The following is a 19,493-nucleotide window of genomic DNA, read 5'->3' on the forward strand; positions in this document are numbered from 1 at the left end:
CAGGCAGCTCTTCCCCTGTGCACTCTTTCTGCACAGCTCCTGGGTGTGCGGGAGCACAGTCCTGTCTTTTCACACAGTTCAGAGCTGAGTGTGCTGTTCTGGACTTAGTTCTAGAGGGTTTTTCTTTCCTTCACTCCCTGCATGGCACTCTCCTGCCAATGGGACTTGGGGTTCAGGACAGATGGAGACAGCACTCCTAGAGACTGGGCGGTGGATCCCTCCTGCCTTTTGTTCTGAGCTGCCTTCACCCCGCAGAGAGCGAGCAGCCCCTGGAAATCTGCGCACGTTCAGCAGGGCCTGCTCAACGCAGCCTGTCTCAAGTCTTGCAGTCGGGGAAGAAGTGCAGCCCTGGTCACACGGTCAGGACCAGGATGCTAGTTTTCCAACACGAAGTCTCACAGTCACTGCTCTTCCCACCACTGTTCCCTCCAACCACCCTCCTTTCCCCTGACTGACCTTCACAGCTTCTTAAAACCTACACTCTGCTTCAGCTCCCTGGGGTGCCGGGTCTGGCGCCTCCGCTGCACTCCACCTCTGCAGCTCCTCCCACTCTGAGCCCCAGCAGTTTCCCAGTCACCAAAGCAATGGCGGGCCTTCGTCCAGTCCCACCCTCACCCAAAGTGGAGCTCCTTGATTCTCTTGGGATGACCCTGGTCACTTCGGGTCTGCCAAGGCTGATGAGCCAAGGGGGTGCCTTTCTCCTGACAGGGCACAGCTGCTGGGTGGAGGATTTCTGCAAGCCCCTACCTTCCTCACACTGTGACTCTGGGGCCGGGAAAAGCCAGGGGCAGGCCAGCCCTTCTGGACTCTCGACCTGGTTGGCCAGCAATGTGGATCCCAGAAACGTGCCCTCTGGCCTTGAGCAGCAAAGGGCTCCCACCTGTCCTCCGGAGTGCCTGTGCCGGCCTCTGCAGAGCGCCTGCCACAGCCCGGCCGCTTGCCAGGGACCAGGCCTGCATCAGGGCCGTGGAGAGGAGATGGGGCAGGGCTCACTCACCGCATTCCCTTCTCCGGGGGCCTGCAGCTCAGCCCGCTTCCTCCAGAGGCTGGTGTGGGGGTTGTGGAGGGCAGGTCAAGCAAACAGGGGCCATCGGGTGGGGGGAGCACTGCTCTCTTCTTCCTCCTGCAGAGAAGTGGGTGAGGTGGTGAAGGACGGCCAGTCTGGGAGCTGCCTCCTAGGGGGCTGCAGCGTAGGAAGACCAGCAGTGGTCGGAAGGACACTCTCCCGGAGAGGCTGGGTGCTGACCACGTCTGCCCCTCGGCTGCTTGCCCTGCATGTTCACATCCGGGGCCTGCAGTGCTCTTCCACCTGGGCCTGTCGATGCTTTCGTCTCTCAGGCCTTCCCACTCCCTCACCTCCAGTGAGACTTCCCTAAACCTGGCGCACACGGGCCACGTCTCACCTATCATCACAGCACTGTTTCTCTCCAGGATGGACAGTGCTCAGGAGGAAGGTGCCGGCAGAGCCCCCGGGGGACAAAGCCTGCGTCTTCTCCCCCCACCCCCCACGGGCCTGGCGCGCGCGGCTGCTCAGTAAGTGAATGGACGAATGGGGAGGCGCTGCCAGCCGCTCACACACACCCGTCAGCCCACAGTGGGGTGGGGGGCCGGGAGGGGGGGAAGTGGGCAAGAGCATGTAATGATAAAACTGGTTTTTACAAAGCGATACTGTTTGTACCAAAATATTTAATGAATATGCTGTTAAAATAAAACCAACAAAAGAAACAGTAATACAATTTTACTGGTTTATATTTCAGTTCATAAAGTTGACACAGTGAAACTACCCTAGCACAATGTCCACACACCTAGTTTTAGATGGGCTTATAGCGGTTTCGGTAACTGAACAAGAACGACACAGAGCTGTGGGGGGCAGTTTGGGGGATCAGGGTTTGCCGCTCATTACCTCCCTTATCACCGATGACCTCAGCAAGTGTTAATACAGCCAAGAGGAGAAGAGAGAGAAAACCACCCAAGTGTCTGTATATACAAACCAGTGCCTCTTGTAACCAGCTACCTCCACACTGCGCGCAGAGAAGACGGCAGAATCATCCTCGAGACAGCCTGTCAGCGCTATCACTATATAAATTAAAAGTCTAAAGTTATTTTTTAAAAAAAGGTGCTAAAACCCCCATTCTATAGTTTTGAAGTGAGAACTTGCAGCCCTTCTGAAGAGCAAGGCTTGCGCTGGCCTCACCCCAGGGAGGGCCCAGGCAGGCAGGGACACAGGCCAGTCGGACGTGGGCCTCTTGGGATGTGTGTCTCCACAGCCTTACATTCACACACACACACACACACAGAGCTCAGAGTCTTTCTCACTTGTACAACCTGTTGTGCAAAAACACTAGGAACCTTGAAGTGAAGGTGCTCTTCACAGCTCTCGCGACAGCAGGGTGGAGTGCAGAGCCCGACAAACCTTGAGTGAAGTAGTGCCCAAATAACCACATAATTAACTTGTGCAGATCAGTCCTGGTCTGGGATTTAAACACTGTCAGTTGGGTGCATTGGATATTTATACACACACACACACACACACACAGACACAGACACATTAAGCAAAATAAGATTTGTCCATGTTATGATTAATCCAGTCTCACAGCCGATCGAGTCACCCACCCCAGCACTGTGGAGTCATTTGGCAGCTAACAATAAAAACAACAGAAACTATGAGAGTTGCATAGAATTGATCAGAAACATGAATAATGCCAAACCAAAAACCTGTGCATTGTAGAGTTCAACAAAACTAGGTGGCTTCAACTACAACCATGAAACCCTCCTATTTAAACAAAGTGCTTCTCCATGTCTACCCGGAGGACCCTCTGCAGCACTGGAGCAGACACTTGCATTACTGATCCCCTGCCCTACGTCCCCCTGTATATATATATATATTTGTATGTGTGTGTGTATTAAAAAAAAAAAAAAAAAGGTTTAGAAAAAAACCAACAGCCTGAAGATCCCCAAACTCTGATAATGTCACCTCGGACGCTGGGCTGGGAACGAGCTGACCTACTGGGAAGAGGCCGGAGGTCACAGAGGAATGACGTTCGGAGAGTTCAGAGCGGCAGGCGAATCGGCGGGCCTGTTAGTATCAGCAGTGAGGAGGGCCTCACGGGCTCTGGTCCACAGTGACCTCCCTCCCGACAGGCTTCTATGGATCTGACTTAGGGACATTCTGTCCTGGGACATGTCACAGAATCACACATCTGGCCAAAGAAGGCAACAAAAGGTGTCATGTTTTCTGAAGGGTCTGGAGGCAGCAGCTGCTCTCAGCAAGTCTCTTTCCCTTGAACCCCGGTTGCCGTCTTTATGGAGCTCAGTGTTCGGTTAAACCACGTCTTCTTGGCTGCCTGGACCTCGTTGAGGGCAAGGCCTAAATGGTGCTCCAAGTCCTGGAAGAGCAACGATGGACATGAGGACGCTGGTCTCCTGTGCAAGTGGCACTGCCTCCCCAGGGCTGAGCCAAGGCAACCAGCGCAGTCTGTCTCCTGGGACACCTATGGAATCTGCACCCACCCCAACCTCCCCAGTTCTCAAAACTGGCACAGAAAGATCTGGGGGGCCGAAAACTTTGGGACTTTTCCTAGTTAAGACCTCATCTTTTTATTGAAACAGCCTCCCATCTGAGCTTCTCACCCTCCATCTGCCCACTGCACACCAGTAGTCAGGCCGAACGCTCTAGCTAAGAATGCATCATTAATTTCCAGCAAGCACCTTAGACGTCTAGACCTGCTAGCAGGACATGTGAGATGCTTCACTATCTGGGCAGGCCCACCGTGCTCCCTCTGTGCTGCTGGACATGCCGTGCCCTGGGCTGGCTCAGTGTCCCTCCCCTTCACCAGCTGCAACCTCTGTTCACTCTCTGATCACAGGCCTCGCCCTTGGTGAGGTCCTTCCTGATTATCCCAGACAGTCCCCCAAGCCACGTCTTGGCTCTGCAGTGCCAGCGCCCCAAACGGGGCCTGGGCAAGCAGGTGTCGGTGGTGGACGCGACAGGAGACCAGGTCTTCAGCGTCGGTCCTAAACTTGGTGTCCTCCACGCTCCGTGCTCAGCGCCTACCCTGCGCTCAGCACGGTGCTGATGGAACTAGCCATGGAGTATAAAGATGACCAAAGTCAGTCCCAGTTTCCTCAGGAAAGGAGGCTCAGATAAAGGAGGTAATAAGTCCTAAGGCACAAAGCTGGTTAAATGACAGGAGCTGGGACATAACAGCTGGTATTGCGAAGCCCTCAGACACCGTGCTGAGCCCCTTCTGTGCATTATCTTTTTTAGTCTTCAAAGCAAACGATCAGAGTGACCCTCATCACCTCCACTGGCAGATGAGGAACCTGAAGTATGAGGAGGTTACTAACTCAACGTCAAAGAGTTCGGTAGTGCAGCTGCAATTTCAAATCATGTGTTCTCTCCTCCACCAGAAGGATTCCAAGTTTGATGGATAATTCTCATTATGAGAAAGCCCAATTCTTAGGACAGACTAAATACTAATTAAACGTCCACTAGTAAATAACAAGTAACAGGCTTCTTCCCAGGAGGATTATGGTCCAAGTTTAAAAGGGAAAAAACCCCCAAACCGTCAATATCATTTCTGGGGCTTCTAGCCCCAGAAAATCATACCCTCTTGCAGGTCTGGGCCACCCCACATCAGGGGCAAAGAGCTGGCTGGGAATCAGAGGCTGCGACTGTTACCTGGATCTTACACTCTGCTTCCACCAGCTGCAGCTTGGTCTGTGCCAGTTCCAGCTCCATCTCTCTCAGCTGGTTCTTGAGTGTTTCCTTCTCCTCATCTGTATCCTCATCCACAATTTCCTTAGCTGAGCCCATGCCCTTTATGCGCCCTTCTTTGTTGAAAAACTCCCGGCAGCGTTCACAGTCATCTACTTTTTGCTGAAATTGAAGGTCAGATGTGAAGAGACAAAGAAGACGTGAAGGTCTGAGCATCTCCTTTCTGGGGAGCCTGGCTGAGCACTACAGCTTCTGAAAAACTACGTTCTTTTTGTAAATTGTTAATGACCTACTGGAAAAATCACCTGGTGTTACACAGCAAAAGCAACACAAATATTCTTATGTCTTGATCCAGTCATTTCAAGTCTAGGAACCTTAGCTAAAAAAATGAAAAAGGAGCGACTAGATAAAGATTTATGCACAAGGAATTTCACTGCAGAATTAGAGAGACAAAAAAGGGGTGGGGAGATAAACTGTCCAGCTCCTGGGAGAAATTACATAGGATGTGCTGTATTTATACAAGGAAGCATGCACCCTTGAAAAAGTTTTTGAGGAATTTTTCATAATTTGGTAAAAATGTTATGGAGCTGGGTGAACTAGGACATGAAAATGTCTTTAAAGCATAGTTACAAATACATACCACATTTCATGAAAATAAGATAGCAATGACTGTAAGAAACATCATTTCATTTTCCTCTAAGAAAATATTCTGCCAGTGAAACCACAAAAGCCATTAGTTATAAAATGTGTCCCACCTTCAGATGTATATTTGAAAAAAATGTGTTTATCTTAGACTGAAAGAAAATTTGTATGTTAGAGGAAATACAAACATTGAAAGAATACACACTGAAGTGTTAATGGTGATGTAGTCTGTCGGTAGTAAGATTATAAGACTTTCTGCCTCCCTCCTTTATTCGTATTTTCCAGTTTTCTTCAATGAACACTACTAGTTTTAGAATCAGAAAATGAATTTTGCTTAAAAAATAGGTACTGCTGGTTAAACATTGCTTATGATAGAGGCCAAGCATCATCTTGCTCCAGGCAAAATGTTGTTTCTTGCAGACATGACCATGAACTCTCCCACATTTCTGTCCACCCAGTTGTAAATATGTAAGTAAAGTATCTTTCAGTAAATTAGTCATCTTAGTAAAAGTTGACAAGTAGTCTAATAATAAAGAAAGAAAACATCAAGGTACAAAAACTCTGAAACTGGTAACAATTAAAAATTCCAGTTCTCATTGTATCAGGGTCCATTATAGTAGGAGGCAGATGTCCCCACCCTACAGAAAAATGTGGGGAGTGGTCCCCACAGTACAGAAAAACATGGGGAGTGGCCTGGCCTCTGCAGCCCGCACCCTCAAGTGAAACCTGTTACTCGCAGGACCCTTCCGCATCAGCGTGGCACTGCAGGAGTCACAGACGACACCTCAAGTCTTGGGGCTGTTGCATTTCGTCTTTTTACAAGTCAAGGTATCCAGAGGAGGAGGATGTACAAATTTATAAAGAAAAGGGACACTTGTACCTTGAGGTCTAAAGTCAGAACTCTTCTGGTCTGACCTGCGTCCCCCACCCAACGCAAAGAGGCAAAACATGAGCTGTCAGTTGCTGAGCCAGGTCCTGACAGCTGCCTTGTCAGGCACGCATCAGCTTCTCTCACTTTTGAAATCCAAGCAGAATATCCTCCTCTCAAAATGTTTGGTGCTGAATATGGCCATTAAATGAACTAGGGGGGATAAAATCTCTTTGCTAAATGAAGACTTACCCGAATTTTCTCAATCTCCACTTTATTAGCAGTCTGCTGCTTCTCCAATCTTTCACTCAACTGAGAACAAATCTAAGGAAACAAAGACAGTATTCAAATAACAGTCTCTAAGCAGTGTTGTAACCTGCAGAGTCTGGGCTCGCGGTGAATTCTACAGTGGAGGCTGGACCATGAATAAGACAGTACTGAGCGGGAGGAGGGCAGATGACAGGCGGGCAGAGGGTCCTCTGGCCCTATCACCTTCGCATCCATCAGCCCAGGACCTGCGAGAAGCTGTCAGCGCCACACTCGATGGTCAATGTTACAGACACACCAGACTCTGGAGCCAGCAAGAGATCCCAGGACAGAACGCACAAGACCAATTCAGTTATGCTGTCAGAACGGACCAGCTGGGGACAGATGGTTCCACATCACAGGACCACACGTGAACAGCCGGAGTCTGAGGTGCTCCCAAGAACCAGGGTGGCCTCCAGGGATTACGTGCCTGCTTGTGTGAGGGACCTATAGCAGGGGCTCCACAAACATAATCTCTGGACTCCTCACAACAGTTCTCTGGGAGAGTTCCCCTATTTTACAGCTGGGAGTCAGCACGGAACTCGTCAGAAGCACAGGGACTCTGCAGGGCCAGAGGCTGAGTGGGGACACGTGGGGGTGAACAGAGGAAACCCCTCACGCAGCAAGCACAGCCCCAGAGCACGTGGCCCACTTCTGGGGCACAGACCCACCTGCTTGTAGTCGCCAATGATAGAGCTGTTTTTTTTAATCTCGGACTCTGCCTTGTCGAGCTCCCGCCGGCACATCTCTTTTAACTGCGCACAGTAAGAAAAGCACAGGTGACTGACGGCTGAGGGGGACAGATGGGAGCTGTGTCATGCCGCGCGGGCCCCACAGTCCCAGAGGGGTGATCCATCTCCTCCCCTCTCTCTCAGCAGTACGAACCCTACTCCTGATGCTGGGAGAGAAGCCAGAACATCCGACAACCTCAAACCCTGCTTCAGGTGGGGCTTTGGCTGAAGTCCCTGCTGTCAGTGCAGCCCACACTGGGACCCTGAGCAGAGCAAAGGTCGAGGAAAAGCTGACGGGAGCATGGCTGCTCCTTCAGCGCCTCGGGGGTTACGTGGGACGTGCCCGTCACCTCTCACCTCGGGCCGCCTGACTGAGATAAGCGGGTGGACAGTGAAACAGAAGCAGCCTGCCCAGGGCGCAGCACCCGAAGCTCTTCAGGGGCTGTGCTGAGGACAAGCCTCCCAGAGCTGGCTCTGTGGGGAGGTAGCTATGGACAGGGCGAGTAGGGGAGGAGCCACACACTATGAGACGTCTGCTTTCCTTCCGAAGAAATGCTAACCTTTTTGGTCACACTCAGATGCTGACACACAGGAACTTCTGCCCCAGTGAAAGGGTGGGCTCTGCCTGTCTCCTCCTACATTTTAATTATTAAGAACCATTATGCTGCTTTATCCAGTAAATAAAAAAGGCCTTTGGAGAGAAACTCAAGCCAGTTGTCCACGGAGTTCTCCAAGGCCAATAGGAAGCCAACAGTGAAATCCCAGCTCTCAAGCATCTGCAAGACATAGAGGAGTGTGGGAGAGGCGAAGCTCCCCGTACCTGAGCAGACTCTTCTTCCAGCCTTCTTTTCTCTTCCTCTGCGTCAATCAACTTTTGTTTGGTCATAAGCAGCTCCTTGTTCAGTGCATCTGCCTTTTCCTCAGCCTGAAACGTTTGAGAGATGCTGTTACAGAAGTGAGAACTGAAAAGGGTCTGAATTACGCAGCATAGGCCAACTTTAGTATGATGAGGAAACTGATCCAGAGAGGGGCTGTGATACGCTCAAGGTCACACCGAGAGGACACTTGTGCGGAAGTGCCAGGCCGTCTCTGGCCCAACGTTGCGCAGGGCAGTGGCTAGGAGCTGGCCTCTTGCATCAGACAGCCTGGCCTCAACTCCCATCACTCCGTGACTGTGTGCCACTAGGAGGAGTCAGAGAACCTGCCGGAGCTTCAGAATCCATCTGAGGAAACGCATGGAAAGCATTCCGCACAGTTCTGCTAACATGTAGCAGACACTCAATAAAAGACAGGCACCGTTATTATGAAGACTTAGAATTCTGGCTTTCTTCTCTGAACTCTCAGTATTGTCTCTGCTTCATCAAACACATTCTGCGTTTTGCTATTGTTCTCATCTGACAAAGGCAGGCACCTCCTTCCTGGCACTCTCCTTTTCTTATCTGAAATGGCTATCTTCCACCCTAGTTTTTTTATGGGTCCAAGTGAAAATGATACACCTGTACCTGCCCCACAGAGTCCATTACCCTTCAGTGTCCAATGGTAACTGAAGAATGAGAGACTGCAGCATGTGAGAAGGCAGGCAAAGAAAAGGGGCAGAAGCTAGATATAGCACGTCTTTGCAAGCTCCTCACATGCAGCTTCCTTTGACAATGGATGGTGGTTCCCTGAATTTCAACAGTTATGTCTGAGGTCACAGAGTTAAGTGTGTTAAGAGTCCCTGCTTCTGCTACCACATCACTTCCTCAGACACGCATTCTTTGGGAGGCACAGGTCCCAGGGGGCTGTGGGCTGAGGCCTTAAGTGGAGAATCGAGAATGGCACACCATGCAACTCAAAAACCCATTCAGTTCAGTTGCCTAGTTGTGTCTGACTCTTTGTGACTCCATGGACTGCAGCACACCAGGCTTCCCGTCCATCACCAACTCCTGGAGCTCACTCAAACTTATGTCCATCAAGTTGGTGATGCCATCCAACCATCTCATCCTCTGTTGTCCCCTTCTCCTGCTTTCAATCTTTCCCAGCATCAGGGTCTTTACCAATGAGTCAGCTCTTTGCATCAGGTGGCCAAAGTACTGGAGTTTCAGCTTCAGCATCAGTCCTTCCAATGGATATTCAGGACTGATTTCCTTTAGGATTGACTGGCTTTGACCTCCTTGCAGTTCAAGGGACTCTCAAGAGTCTTCTCCAACACCACAGCTCAAAAGCATCAATTCTTTGGCACTCAGCTTTTTTTATAGTCCAACTCTCACATCCATACATGACTACTGGAAAAACCATAGCTTTGACTAGACGGACCTTTGTTGGCAAAGTAATGTCTCTGCTTTTTAATATGCTGTCTAGGTTGGTCATAGTTTTTCTTCCATGAGTAAGCATCTTTTAATTTCATGGCTGCAGTCACCATCTGCAGTGATTTTGGAGCCCAAGAAAATAAAAGTCTGTCACTGTTTCCCTTGTTTCCCCATCAATTTACCATGAAGTGATGGGACTGGATGCCATGATCTTTTGTTTTTTGAATGTTGAGTTTTAAGCCAGCTTTCTCACTGTCCTCTTTCACTTTCATCAAGAGGTTCTTCAGTTCCTCTTCACTTTCTACCATATGGGTGGTATCATCTGCATATATGAGGTTATTGGTATTTCTCCTGGCAATCTTGATTCCAACTTGTGCTTCATCCAGCTTGCCATTTTGCATGATGTACTCTGCATATAAGTTAAATAAGCAAGGTGACAATATACAGCCCTGACGTACTCCTTTCCCTCTTTGGAACTGGTCTGTTGTTTCATGACCTGCATACAGATTTCTCAGGAGTCAACAAGGTGGTCTGGTATTCCCATCTTTTGATGAATTTTCCAGTTTGTTGTGACCCACACAGTCAAGGACTTTGATGTAGTCAATAAAGCAGAAATAGATGTTTTTCTGGAACTCTCTTTCTTTTTTGATGATCCAGCAGATGTTGGCAATTTGATCTCTGGTTCCGCTGCCTTTTACAAGTCTAGCTTGAACATATGAAGGTTCTCGGCTCACGTACTGTTGTAGTCTCACTTGGAGAATTTTGAGCATTACTTTGCCACCATGTGAGGTGAGTGCAATTGTGCGGTAGTTTGAGCATTCTCTGGCATTGCCTTTCTTTGAGACTGGAATGAAAACTGACCTTTTCCAGTCCTGTGGCCACTGTTGAGTTTTCCAAATTTGCTGGCATATTGAGTACAGCACCTTCACAGCATCATCTTTAAGGATTTGAAATAGTTCAACTGGAATTCCATCACCTCCAGTAGTTTTGCTCATAGTGATGCTACCTAAGGCCCACTTGACTTCGCATTCCAGAATGTCTGGCTCTAGGTGAGTGATCACACCATCGTGATTATCTGGGTCATGAAGATCTCTTTTGTATAGTTCTTCTGTGTATTCTTGCCACCTCTTCTTAATATCTTCTGCTTCTCTTAGGTCCATACCATTTCTGCCCTTTTTTGTGCCCATCTTTGCATGAAATGTTCCCTTGGTATCTCTAATTTTCTTGAAGCGATCTCTAGTCTTTACCATTCTATTGTCTTCCTCTATTTCTAAGCCATTAGTTACTGGCAAATTGCACATACCTGTGATTAAATGGGGTCCTGGATTAAGCCTGTCCTTGCTAGGGAGTGGCTTATCTTCTCCTCCAGCTCAAACCCAAGCAGCAACCGAGAGGGAAATGAGACTCAAACAACAGAGGAAATAATATGGAGAATGAAGTCCTGTTAAAGATTTTGTTTTAATTGAATCAACAGAACATCCTGTCACCTCTCCCTCTCGGACCGGGGTAAAGCCTCTGAGCAGTAACCTGTAGCACATACGTACATTCTGTTACTCATCATCACTCCCATGGGAGGTTAAGACTGATTCTAACAAGTACGGACAGCTGGCTCATGAAGGGGGTCTTCTAACCCAAGAGTCTTCCTTCCCCACCCTGACTCCCAAATTTAGAAAAACGTCAGAAGGGCAAGCGATTCCCCCAAGCTCGCACAGTGCGTGGGGCAGAGCCGGAGTCCACGTTACAGGGGCTGACTTGCTGTGCTGTGGCCCCTTCAAGGGAAAGTGCACACAGGCCACTGGGTGGGCTGACGGCAGTCCTCCGAGGGCGCCACACTCGCTGCACCGTCACTCTGCTTACACAAGCGCGTGAGGAGAGAACATGTGGGATAAACACAAATCCGCCACTTCTGGTCATGGACGACCAACCAGGACCAGACTCACCCTCCCCCTGTAAACAAAACACTGGACAAAATATATAAAGCTACCCTCTACTGACCCTGAAAACCAATGCAGAACTGTGGCTCCTGAGAGAAAGGAAACAAGCAAGGTTCTACTGCTACTCTGGGTTTCCGCCTCAGGGCACATTCTGGACCAAGGAGCAGGGTGAGGGGTTCCACACAGAGCATGCCTCAAAAACAAAGGGTTATGGAGACAGAGCCAGGGGCTCAGAGAGGCTGTGGCAACTGAAAGTTGTGGGCGAGAGCTCTGGAGGTGAGAGAGCTCCAGAACCAGTGACAGGGCGGCAGAAAAGAGAACACGAAATCATGAAAATACCCAATTAAACCAAAGAAGGCAGAAAAGGGGGAAAAAAGAAAGAAAAAGCAAATACAACAAACGGAGAACAAACAGCAGGGTGGTAGACTTAAATCTACCATATAAATACTTACATTAAATGTAACTGGTCTAAACATTCCAATTAAAGACACGTGCACCCCAATGTTCATGGCAGCACTGTTTATAATAGCCAGGACATGGAAGCAACCTAGATGCCCATCAGCAGATGAATGGATAAGGAAGCTGTGGTACATATACACCATGGAATATTACTCAGCCGTTAAAAAGAATTCATTTGAGTCAGTTTGAATGAGATGGATGAAACTGGAGCCCATTATACAGAGTGAAGTAAGCCAGAAAGATAAAGAACATTACAGCATACTAACACATATATATGGAATTTAGAAAGATGGTAACGATAACCCTATAAGCAAAACAGAAAAAGAGACACAGAAGTACAGAACAGACTTTTGAACTCTGTGGGAGAAGGTGAGGGTGGATGTTTCGAAAGAACAGCATGTATCTATTATCTATGGTGAAACAGATCACTAGCCCAGGTGAGATGCATGAGACAAGTGCTCGGGCCTGGTGCACTGGGAAGACCCAGAGAGATAGGGTGGAGAGGGAGGTGGGAGGGGGGATCGGGATGGGGAATACGTGTAACTCTATGGCTGATTCATGTCAATGTATGACAAAACCCACTGAAATGTTGTAAAGTAATTAGCCTCCAACTAATAAAATAAAATTTAAAAAAAAGGAGATTGTCAGATAATTTGAAAAAGCAAGATCCAACTATATGCTGGTAACAAAATCCCATTTTATTTTAACATTTGAATAGAAAATTTATTATTTTCATTTTCCAAGTGTTTTCTTTTTCTATCAGGGGAAAAAAAAAAGAAATCTTAAGGACAGTTGTCACTTGCTGCCAAATTGAGGGTAGTCTTTCTCCGGTGGTTTAGTCGCTAAGGCATGTCTGACTCTTACGACCCTATGGACTGTAGCCTGCCAGGCTCCTCTGTCCATGGGATTCTCCAGGTAAGAATACTGGAATGGGTTGCCATTTCCTTCTCCAGGAAAATCCCATTTTAAATATAAAGACATAGATATTTAAAAAAAAAAAAAGAATGGAAAAGGATATACCATGCAATACTATGAAGACTGGAATGGCTATATTAATATCAGACAAAGTAGATTTCAGAACAAATCAATGACAAAGAGGGACATTACATAACACCAAGAGTCCCTCCTTGAAACTTGAAATGTAGTCATAAAGTCAAGTTACAAGAAACAAAAACTGACATAACTGAAAGGAGAAATAGATTAGGGCACAGAGTTACACATTTCCTCACTGTTCTCTCAGTAAGTGACAGAATAAAGAGAAAAGCGGCAAGTCTACGGAAGATTTACCAACAGTGAATCAACTTGATCAAAGTGATGTTTATACAACACTCCACCTACAACAACAGGATATACGTATTTTCCAAGAACATGTGGTACTTTCACCCAAACGGATCATGGAAAGTCCTAAAATAAGCATAAATATGCTTTTCTTGTCGTTGTTCACTCATTAAGTCCTGTCTGACTTTTTGTGACTTTAAGGACTGCAGCATGCCAGGCTCCTATGTACTCCACTATCTCCCAGAGTCAGCTCAAATTCATGTCCATTGAGTCGGTAATGCTATCCGACCATCTTATCCTCTGTCACCCCTTCTCGTGCCCTCAATCTTTCCCAGCATTGGGGTCTTTTCCAATGAGTTGGTTCTTTGCATCAGGTGGCCAATGTAATAGAGCTTCAGCAACAGTCCTTCTAATGAATATTCAGAGTTGATTTCCTTTAGGATTGACTGGTTTGATCTCCTTGCTGTCAAGGAACTCTCAAGAGTCTTTTCTCTGGCACCACAATTTGAAAGCAAGAATTCTTCAGCACTCAACCTTCTTTATGGTCCAACTCTCACATTCGCGCATGGCTACTGGAAAAACCACAGCTGTGACTATAAGGACCTTTGTTGGCAAAGTGATGTCTCTGCTTTTTAATACACTGTCTAGATTTGTCATGGCTTTCCCCCCAAGGATACGGGTACCCACTCCAGTATCCTTGCCCAGAGGAGCCTGGTGGGCTACAGTCCATGGGACTGCAAAGAGTTGGACATGACTGAATGGCTAACACTTTCACTTCCTTCCAAGGAGAAAGCATTTTCTAATTTCTTGGCTGTAGTCACCGTCTGCAGGGATTTTGGAGCCCAAGAAAATAAAATGTGCCACTGCTTCCACTTTTTCCCCTTATATTTGCTATGAAGTGATGGAACCGGATGCCATGATCTTAGTTTTTTGACTGTTGAGTTTCAAGCCAGCTTTTTCACTGTCCTTTTTCACCCTCAAGAAGCTCTTTAGTTCCTCTTCACTTTCTGCCATTAGAGTGGTACCATCTACATATCTGAGGTTGTTGATATTTCTCCTGGCAATTTTGATTCCAGCTTGTGATTCGTCCAGCCTGGCATTTCACCTGATGTACTCTGCATATAATTTAAATAAATAGGGAGACAATATACAGCCTTGTTGTATTCCTTTTGAACCAGTCAGTTGTTTCATGTCCAGTTCTAACTGTTACTTCTCGACCTGCATATAGGTTTGTCATGAGACAGGTAAGGTGGTCTGGTACTCACTCCCATTTCTAACAATTTCCCAGTTTGTTGTGACCCACAGACCCACAGACCCTGGTATAGCAGAGTCAAAGGCTTTAGCATAGTCAATGAAGCAAAAGTAGCTGTTTTTTTCTGGAATTCCCTTGCTTTCTCCATGATCCAACAAATGTTAGCAATTTGATCTCTGGTTCCTCTGCCTTTTCTAAACCCAGTCTGTACATCTAGAAGTTCTTGGTTCATGTATTGCTGAGCCTAGCTTGAAGGATTTTGAGCATAACCTTGCTAGCATGTGAAATGAGCACAATTATACAGTAGTTTGAACATTCGTTGGCAAAAGTATGCTTTAAAAGTATTAAAATCAGGAAAAGTATGTACCCTGATGACAAATGAATTAAATCAGAAATCAACAAACAGAAAAACTTCTGGGATAAATCCCTAATAGTTAAGAAGTTAAACAACACACTATTAATTAACTCAGAGATCAAAGAAATCACAAGAATTAAATGAAAATAAAAACACAACACATCAGAATGTGAGATATAGCTGAAATAGTGCTTCAGGGAGACTTCTAGCTTTGTATACTTATTTTTAAAAAGACTAAAGGTCCAAATCAATGACCAAGTTTCCTCTTTAAGAAGCTAGAAAAAGAGCAGGTAAAACCAAAATAAAAGGAGAAGGAGATAATAAAAAGCACAAATCAATAAGACCAAAAGAAAAAAGTCAACAAAACCAAAAGCTGGGTTTTAAAGAGATCAACACAATTGATATACTTCTAGTTAGATAAGGAAAAAAGACAAAAGACACAAATTACCCATATCAGGAATAAAAGAGAGAAGGCTTCAACAGATCCTATAAACATCAAAAGAATGAGGGAATATCAATGATTTTTTATGCCAATACATTTGAGAACTAAGATGAAATGGATAAATCACTTGAAAGGCACAAATTACAAGGATCTAGACCTGAAGATTTAGAAAATCTGAATAGCTCTGTATCTGAAAACATACTGAAATTATAATTAAATAATTTCCGGTTAAGAAAACTCCAGGCTCATGTGCCCTCACTAGGATATTAAAGATTCAATCAATGAACAATCCCATATAAAATCCTTAAAAAAATAGAAGGGAACACTTCCCAGTTCACTTTAGAAGGCCAGCATTTCCCTGATATCAAACCCATATTTAAACATTAATGAAACTCTATAGACAAATATTCCTCTGGAACACAAAAATCTTTAATACAAATAAAAATCTTAAAAAAAAGAAAACCCCAAGTTTCACAGGAATGCAGAGTTTACATGTGAAAAACAGCAAATAATCACCTCAACGGATGCAGGAAGAGAATTTAACCAAATTCAACACCCACTCATGATAACAACTTTCAGCAAATAGGAAGAAAGGAGAACTTCCTCAGCTTGATCTACAGAAAACCTGGAGCTGCATCTGGAACAAAGGCCCATGCTCACATCCAACACTGTTCCAAGGTCCTAGTCAGTGCAGGAAGGCAAGGGGATAAAGGAAGTAAAACTGTCTTTATTCAGAGGTGATATGATCATGTATGTGGAAAATCTAAGAGAAGCAAGAATGCTACTAGAATAAGTGAATTTAGCAAGGTCACAGGATACAAAGTCAAGTAATCAACTGTATTTGTAGAGACTAGCAATAGGAAAATTCAATGAAGAAAATGATGCCCGTAATAACAGATCAAACTATGTGCACATCTTGTAAACAGAAACTAAAAAAGATCTAAATTAATGAAATCTGTACCATAATCATGGACTGGAAGGTTCAAGGATTGTTTAGATGTTAGTACTCCCCAAGCTGATTTATAGATTCAACACAGCCCCATTCAAAATCCCAGAAGGCTTTTATTTTTATAAGTTGAGAAACTGATTCTATTATGTATATATGAGAGCAACTTACTTACAACAGCCAAACTATTAAAAAAAAAAAAAAAAAAACACAAAGTTGGAGGATTCACATGACCTGATCTGAAGATTGGTAACGTTGCAGTAATTAAAACAGTGTGGTATTGGCATAAGGATAGACATATACATCAGTGGAACAATATAGAATCAAGGAGACCCATACATACAGGGTCAGTCTTTTTTTGATAGAGGCCAAAGTAATTCAATGGGGAAAGCTTAGCAACTTGCTCAAGGTCAGAGAACTAGAATGCAGGGGAGCCAGAATTCAAATCCCAGCAGGTTTGCTACTGAGTCTGTTTCCATCGCTCTCACATCATGTGGTCTCAGTGCAGAGAGCAGCATGCAGGAGAGGACGCAGATGGGGCCTTACACAGGTTCCCTCTCGGTCTCGAGCACCAATGTCAGGACCCATTTCACAGAGGAGAACGCTTGGATGGGGTCACTACCTAGAGACTCCGTGGCTGACTGGGGATTTCTCCACAGCTGCAGTATGATGGACAAGTCACAGAAGTAACAGGTGAGGAATAACAAAAATGACATAAAATTAACTGGAAATACAATGAGGGTTCTGGAAATCCTATAAAGCCACAAACCAGAGCTTTTCTCTGGGATGCACAAAGGGAAGTATGAAAAGGCATGAAGAAGTTCTTTCAAAAATCTAACACCCTGAAGTCAAATAATGGTGAAAAGACCTCACATTCTTCACTTCAGAACCTAGCTTATTTTCAGTGATGATCCAACAGAAATGAGAGAAAACTAACTTGGAAAGAGACTCAATGTTTAGTGCAAAAACATCTATCTTCTCAGCACTGGTGAATGTTGGACATGGGACCCCACTTTGCTATTTCTGAGCCGGAGAGGCAGCAGGGGTCCTGCTCCTCTGAGCCAAGAGTGTCAGGCCAGCTGGGTTTCAATCTAAGGGACTATGTAAGACATTTAGCCTCTTCTGGCCTCCTCAGTGAAACTGTATCCCTTGCACAAGGGTTGCCTGGAGGGTTTAACATTAAGTACAAAGCACTGTGCAGCACCTAGAACTCCTTAAAGGTTTAGGACACGTTCTGAAAAATGTCAGTATATTTTTGGTGTAGTTATGACATCAAACAACAGCTTCTTGTTTCATATTTACTTTGGAGGCAGTGTGGCATCACAGATAAAGCCTGGGCATCCCAATCAGATGCACTTGGGTTATATTCCTGGCTCTGCTTCTTCCTGGGTGCCTCTCTCTCTCTGAGTCTCAAGTTTCATGACTCTTTAAAAAAAAAAAAAATCCTCAGGGACTTCCCTAGTGATCCAGTGGTTAAGAATCCACCTGCCAATGCAGGGGACAAGGGTTCAATCCCTGGTCTGGGAAGGTCCCACATGCCCTGGGGCAACTAAGCCCACATGCCACAACTCTTGAAGCCTATGTGCTCTAGAGTCCATGTTCCACAAAAGAAGCCTGCACGCCACAACTAGAGAAAGCCTGTACACTGCAATGAAGACCCAGCACAGCCAAAAAAAATATAAATCCTGATCCATAAATGGGGCTCATGTTACAAGGCTGAGGAAAGGATAAGAGATATCAGTTTAGCAAAGTGCTTATCATAGGGCCTGTCACACAGAGCATCACAGAATAAATGGGAATTGATCTTTTTTTTTTAAACTATTTCTCACTTCTGAGTCAGGAATGTAACCCAGTTCTTTGACTACTAAGTCAGGTGAAAACAACTTAAATAAAGGGTTCACCTCTTTAGAGGCAGGTTTCAAGAACCTAAGAAGTCTGATGTACTCTAAACTAGTGGAACATCAATGTTACTTCTGGGTCCATCAGAATGGCAAATGCAACAGTGCAAACTAAAAATCAACCTGAAATTTTACCTTAAGTTGCCTCTTAATTTCACTGTAGAACACAAAGCTCTGGTACAGGACCCATTTTCTTTTCTTTTTCACCTCCTTCCTGCATGACCTAGTGGCTATAAGCGCCATCACAAGTGTACACTGTGACTTCTGCTTCAGCAACTCAATGGACAGCTCAGTGGACACCCACCTCCCCCCGCTCCCTTGCAGAAAAGGCCCAAACAGTGAGGGAATGACCCACAAAAAACAGAAGCTGGGAACCTGCACCACAGGACGGGATGCCAACCTCAGGAGCATACTAGGGCAAACCAAAAAGCAGCAAGATTGCCAGGTTCTGGTTACTGGGAGCTAATGGCCTTGCAACATCCTCCCTGGATAAACTAGAAAAAGGAGTGTAACCAGTTACCTGGAACTATTTATAGCTGACTATCAGACAAGAAGAGGGAACGACACTGTGTAATTCCCACTGTACCCTGGGAAACAGTCATTACTCCACCTCCCCCACTTTACTAGAAAGGAGAGCAGCTGATGTTAGATTCAGATCCATTCAAAATTTCACTCCATATTCTATTTCCAAAGAGAAGTAATATGAACCAGTAGATACCACCATCTCTTTCTCTTCATATGATGGGTGAACCACTTAAGAGAATCTAATGAAAGCATAGACTGCTGAAGAAATGCAGTAGCACACAGGATTTTCATACATGTTTGGTGGATGTCAAGACCTTGTGAAGTTCATATATCCTATGGGGCTCAATATATTATGTAAGTTCCTTGTAAATCCTCAACAGCCTAAGCCTGTCTCTGGAAAAATCAATGAGCAGAAAAGTGACAGGAAAATCTAAGTCAGGTGCTGCCAAACTTTGTCCAAGTGCCAAATCCAGCCTGCCACCTATTCTCCTAAATAAAGTTTTACTGGAACACTGCCATGCTCATCTGTTTGTTTACTGTCTGTGGCTCCCTTCCGTGACAATGACAGAGTTACATAACTGCAACAGAGACCATATGGCCCACCAAGTCATGTCTGTCTTTTTACAGAAAAAGTCTGCCAACGTCTGACCTCAACCACGAATGAGAGACTGCACTATGGGAAGCCTAGTATAGAAAGCGGATGACACCCTGCCAGGAATGCCATCAGCTCAAAGTTTTTAAGATCAGGAGAAGCAAAGAAAAACAGAACATCTGCCAGCAGAGATTCCTGATGAAGTCACAAGCTGTGGAGGCACTGGGCTTTATTACAGTTGGCCATGATTAGGCAAAAGG

General features: G+C 45.7%; 1 protein-coding gene across 6 annotated transcripts in view; it reads right to left on the bottom strand.

The window, feature by feature from the left end:
- Positions 1-1,666: 1,666 nt before the first annotated feature.
- The window catches only part of RABGAP1 (RAB GTPase activating protein 1), a 162,855-nt gene continuing 145,028 nt past the window's right edge, over positions 1,667-19,493 (bottom strand). For all 6 annotated transcript variants that reach the window (XM_065928498.1, XM_065928499.1, XM_065928495.1 and 3 more), the window contains 5 exons: positions 8,085-8,189; positions 7,205-7,288; positions 6,480-6,551; positions 4,682-4,879; positions 1,667-3,386 (listed from right to left, as the gene is read on the bottom strand). In XM_065928498.1, the coding sequence (XP_065784570.1) occupies positions 3,264-3,386; positions 4,682-4,879; positions 6,480-6,551; positions 7,205-7,288; positions 8,085-8,189 (582 nt within the window). In that variant the 3' untranslated portion in view covers positions 1,667-3,263. The remainder of the gene's footprint in view (positions 3,387-4,681; positions 4,880-6,479; positions 6,552-7,204; positions 7,289-8,084; positions 8,190-19,493) is intronic.

This window comes from Muntiacus reevesi, chromosome 3 (genome assembly GCF_963930625.1).
Source record: "Muntiacus reevesi chromosome 3, mMunRee1.1, whole genome shotgun sequence".
Lineage (NCBI taxonomy): Eukaryota > Metazoa > Chordata > Mammalia > Artiodactyla > Cervidae > Muntiacus > Muntiacus reevesi.